Consider the following 5,543-nt stretch of genomic DNA (forward strand, 5'->3'; position numbering starts at 1 on the left):
TCAAATATTGTGACAAAATTAATTTTGTAGGGTGCCACAAGTTTGTTAAAATTTCCAAAGGGTGCCACGACTAAAAAAAGGTTGGGAAACACTGCTCTAGACAACACCACTTCTGAGAAGTGGTGTTCAAGGGATGTATGGCAAGCTTGAGATCTTCTTTCATAATAACTTTCAACAACTTGGCAAAAACAGAGGAAGGAAAATTTTCAGATTGCTGTTAGCTTCATATGTTTATCTTTCCACTGAGAGATGCTATTGTGTACTCACCTGTTGATCTTGGCAGTGACTTAGTGATTAAAGAGACCAAAAATTAAAAATCTGTAATCTAACACTCATACTCATGTTGACGTATCTGACTTTATGACTTTCTTTATTCTGTGGACCATTAAAGGAAAGGTTCAACAGAATTAGGGACTGACAGCTTTTCATTGCATCTTTTTCGATACAACATAAGTGAACGGTGACTGAAACTATAATCCTGCCATCTTCATATTGTGCGTTCCACGGAAGAACGGAAGCCATACAGGTTTGGAACGACATGAGGTGAAGTAAATTACAATTTTCATTTCTGGATGAATCATCTCTTTAAATCACATGCATAGAGTGCCAAAAAGACTCAGAACGCATCTGAACAGGCCACCATGTACTTTGCCTGAATCTATTGAGTTACTATTGCTAATGAAAAAGCCTCAGGCCAATGAGAGAGGAATGTTTTAACCCTACCTGACCAGCAGTGTCATACAGCCCCAGCAGGTACTGTTTTCCCCCAACCGTCACACTCACTGAAAACAAAATCACAAACAATTAGTTTAAATATGGAACTCAAATTATTACATGAATAAATGCACTTCCATTTAGAGTAAGAAAAGGATGTTGCTCACGTGTTAATTATTTCTGAAAAGGTGAAGGAATCATTTAAAATAGTATTCATTTCTGATCAAGTGAAAGAGGGATGCAGTTTCTTTCAATTTATTTCTAATGAAGTGAAAGATGTACACAATTTTTTATTTATTTCTGATCATGTGAGAGAGGAACGCAAATTAGTTTACTTCTGAAGTGAAAGAGGTCCTCAATCTGATTGTATTTACTTCTGACCAAAAGAAAGAGGAACTGATTTGTTTATTTCTGATCAAGGGTGATGAATCATGCCATAAGGATGCTGGTGTGCACCAGTTGCATCCTCTGCCCACAGGTGGTTTCCATTATAGAAACACAAGCGCAACACAATGCAGTCACCCTGAGGTCTTGTCAATACCACTATATGAATGTTAAATACATTTATAAATCAAATAGACGATGAAATATTGATTCATATTCATTATGTCGTAATATGCTGGTATATTTACCTGCATAATGATCAAAGACAGTGGGCACATATTCCTCAGGAAAGGCGTCGTTGGCATAGCTCATCAGCAGACAAGTTTTTCCAACGGCGCCGTCGCCGACGACCACGCATTTCAACATGATGCTGCCGGTTCCGTTTGCCATGACGATAATAAAACACTTGAATTCACCATCTTAAGCTGCTAGAGATATATCCCGCTTTATTAAAGCTCCCTTCAGGCGTCACCACCAGCAGCAGCGCAGCGCTCGGGCAGCAAAAACAGCTGAAATGCCATTTCCTCCACCCCGCTTCCCAAATTTGGCATTCACTGAGGTTTTCCTCCTCTCAGTACTCGCTTCCGCGAGATTTAAGCAAGCGACAAACTTCGCGTTGTCAAGACATCAACCTGTAAAATACGCCCTCACCGCTGTTCCACTTTCCCTACTTTCCAACACCAGTATCACCTTCCTCTGACTCTTGAGCCCAACGCGGATTGACTTGCGACATAGGCGGGGTAATAACTCTGGATCAAGGGATCAAGTATAAAGATTGGTTATCGTTGTTGAGTGTCTGAATCAACCAACCATTATACCATTCTGCATCCTGTGGATCTGAGAGGCAGACTAAGATTACCATTGTAAGAGCAGGAACATAAAAGTACTTCATAAAATAACTCAGAAAAATATTCTTTATTGCTATTTTCCAAACATGTGTGGGCTAAAACAATAAATTTGCAGTAATCCAGTGTTCGTAGAGCAGGGGTGTCAAACTCAATTCCTGGAGGGCCGGAGCCCTGCAGAGGTTTGTTCCAGCCCTGCTCCAACACACATACCATGTAGTTTTCAAATAAGCCTAAAGGACTCGATCAGTACGATCAGGTGTGTTTAATTAGGGTTGAATCTAAACTCTGCAGGGCTCCGGCCCTCCAGGAATTGAGTTTGACACCCCTGTCATAGAGATTCACTTCTTAATATTAATTATCAGAAATATTAGGTCCACTGTCACCCAATGACAAATGTCTCAAATGACTCAAATGTCTGTATCCCTTATGATACAAAATCTTGTAAGGGTTAAATTATTGTGGTTAAGGTTAAACATTATATAAACAGTTTTTTATTAACTGCTTTGATAACATTACAACTATTTTGCAGCATGATGTTTTAATACTGGATTCATACTGACAGCAATTCTTTGTTGAAACCTATACTTGACTATAATTTGATTTTACTTAAATGGGTTTTTATTAGCGAGCAGCTGGTATTCTCCTTCATACGTTTATAATTTGTTGCAATCACAAGTAAGAGTCATCTTTTTCGTTTCTGCACTTTCCAGATGATCCCTAATACCTGATCGCAGTCCAATCAGCTGGAAGCGGGCAGGCTGGTCAAGGATGCGCTGCTGTATCACTTTTGACAGCTACTGCAGGAGTCATGTGACCAAACAATTACCTCATACCTTGTGAGCGGGTGTGTGTGTGTGTGTGTGTGCGTCTGTGCTCTGTGTATATGGATTTGTGTGGGCGCGCACCAATAAAACGGTGTGGTGCAGGCCCCATTCGCTTTGACATTACTGTATCTGTGCAGATTCTCTTGTCAGATTACTTAGTTACATTTGATATATTTATGTGTGTTAAAAAAAATTATTTGGAAGAAAACCACCATATTTACCATCATAGTGTAATTAAATAAACATTTATTTAGCAATTAATGAATGAGATTTTTAGATTGCTCCCATGGCAATTGGCTGGTGTTAAGTAAATTGTTGCACGTCATTCAAAACTGGGAGTTTAATGATTCGTGTCACAATAATTGTATAGTTCATACGTTTTAAAGAACATTTTCAGAAAGACCTTACACTTATATATTTAGATGTCATGATTAAAAATCCTTCCTAGCTGCAAATACGGCCAGATGCAAATATGATTTTGTAATAACTTAATGGGTTTTCAGCATAGACTGTATAAAAACATGGACGTAGTGTCCGTGACGTAACCCGTAGACTTCCGACGAGCGTTTTGAAGCCTAAAGTGGGCGGAGACAGCCGTCGCCATTTTGGCAGCGCGTCACTCCCGGATAATCGAAAATGGGCAAAGAGGCGGGAGCTGGTTGCTGAAGCCACGCCTACCTAGCTCGATGGTGGCAATCCACCTGTCACTCAAGTGGCTACGCCCTTAATTATGCAGAACTTTAAGGCTTAATATAATTTAAACAGATGACTTATTAAAAAAATTCACCCCCCTCACAGTTGTTATGAAGGGCAAAATTAGCTATATAGACCAAAATCATTTTTTGAACCAGGCTGTAAACGTTTTTTTCTGCTGTAAATTTGGGCATTTTAACATGGGGAGTCTGGGATTGACTCCCTTTTGCAGCCAGCCTTTAGCGGCCAGTCGATGAATTGCAGCTTAAGTCACTTCCTTGTTGGCTTCACGAGAGAGAGGGGGTGGTTGCCGCTCGGTTTTCAGCATAGACTGTATAAAAACATGGACGTAGTGTCCGTGACGTAACCCGTAGACTTCCGACGAGCGTTTTGAAGCCTAAAGTGGGCGGAGACAGCCGTCGCCATTTTGGCAGCGCGTCACTCCCGGATAATCGAAAATGGGCAAAGAGGCGGGAGCTGGCTGCTGAAGCCACGCCCACCTAGCTCGCCGGTGGTGACAGCAGCGGCAATCCACCTGTCACTCAAGTGGCCACGCCCTTAATTATGCAGAACTTTAAGGCTTAATATAATTTAAACAGATGACTTATTAAAAAAATTCACCCCCCTCACAGTTGTTATGAAGGGCAAAATTAGCTATATAGACCAAAATCATTTTTTGAACCAGGCTGTAAACGTTTTTTTCTGATGTAAAGTTGGGCATTTTAACATGGGGAGTCTATGGGATTGACTCCCTTTTGCAGTCAGCTTCTAGCGGCCAGTTGACGAATTACAGTTTAAGTTACTTCCGTGTTGGTTTCAAGAGAGAGAGCGGGAGGTTGCCGCTTGGTTTTCAGATAGAAATGTGAAACCTTTCTGAACCACTAAAATGTGGTATTGTAGTAGCCTATTGCTTCTGACTGAACTAATCAGAAGCTTTTTAAAGGATTTACATGATTATATTTTGACTGACTGGGCCACTGTGTCATTGCTTTAAAGGTACACTGAGTATTTTTATTTATTTATTCAGCAGGGGTGTGCAATTCTGCTCTTGGTGGGCCAATGCCCGGCAGAGTTTAGCTTCAACCAGTTCTAACACAATTGCCTGGAAGTCTCTAGTGAGTCTGAACCTTGATTAATGGGTTCAGGTGTGTTTAGTCAGAGTTGGAGCTAAACTCTGCAGGATAGTTGCCACCAAGGAACAGGTTTGGACTATATATGTATACGTAGATTCCACATTCAACATTCAACCGCTCCAGACACATCCGACATCTTGGAATGATCAACGTGTTGTCACTCACATTAATAATCAATGAGTTTTCCAAGATGCCACAACATTGCACAGCCTCTGGTTGAAAACCCCCCCGCAGAGATTTAAATCCCTGAAGAAATGAGATAACCTTTCACAGTTGAGAATGTGTTGGATTCTTCTTTCATTTGTGAATACATACATATTTTCATATTTACTCAATACTACAGGTTTTTAAACTATATTTGTGATTTCATGTTAGTTAGCCTATGCCTTTGTCTTGATGTATTGTGTTAGTTTAGCAAAATCATCTACTCGTCTATTGCATATATAAATATTCATACATGCGTATAACTACTGTGGCAAATATACAGTCAGCTTGCTCTTGTGTGTTCACGGACCAGCTTTGACTATTCCAATATGGCGGACAGCTTATGTGGCCATAGAAACAGCCACTAATGAGGCATCTACCTATGTATATCTAGTGTTCGGACACCCCAGTTTTTTATCATTAAAAGTTTTACACATAAAAATAAAAGTAGCCTAACAAAAATATGTTTACAATGTTCACATTATGTATATTCAGGTGATTGCCATATTAGCTAGTGAAACCAATAAAAAATGTACCTGTGTGTACCTTTAAATGACCACAACTGACTAGTGATTACAGAGCTCAGGGTCACAATACCTGGTCCTATAGAGGAACCACATTGAAGAAAAGCACCTCTGTGGATTTTGATTGAATTATTGCCACATTGTGTTTGATATTGCCATGGCAACACTACAACATTAGTATTATATATATATATATATATATATATATATATATGTTTT

At 39.8% G+C, this 5,543-nt stretch overlaps 1 protein-coding gene across 1 annotated transcript in view; it reads right to left on the bottom strand.

Moving 5' to 3' along the window:
* Positions 1-1,806, bottom strand: part of LOC107700118 (rho-related GTP-binding protein RhoQ) — a 19,889-nt gene extending 18,083 nt beyond the window's left edge. Inside the window, exons 1-2 of the mRNA XM_016501654.1 lie at positions 1,347-1,806; positions 724-782 (exon numbers count right to left, since the gene is read on the bottom strand). Coding sequence (XP_016357140.1) covers positions 724-782; positions 1,347-1,488 — 201 coding nt within the window. The 5' untranslated portion in view covers positions 1,489-1,806. The remainder of the gene's footprint in view (positions 1-723; positions 783-1,346) is intronic.
* Positions 1,807-5,543: the final 3,737 nt, after the last annotated feature.

This window comes from Sinocyclocheilus anshuiensis, unplaced genomic scaffold (genome assembly GCF_001515605.1).
Source record: "Sinocyclocheilus anshuiensis isolate Anshui unplaced genomic scaffold, SAMN03320099.WGS_v1.1 scaffold1135, whole genome shotgun sequence".
NCBI classification, from domain to species: Eukaryota; Metazoa; Chordata; class Actinopteri; order Cypriniformes; family Cyprinidae; genus Sinocyclocheilus; species Sinocyclocheilus anshuiensis.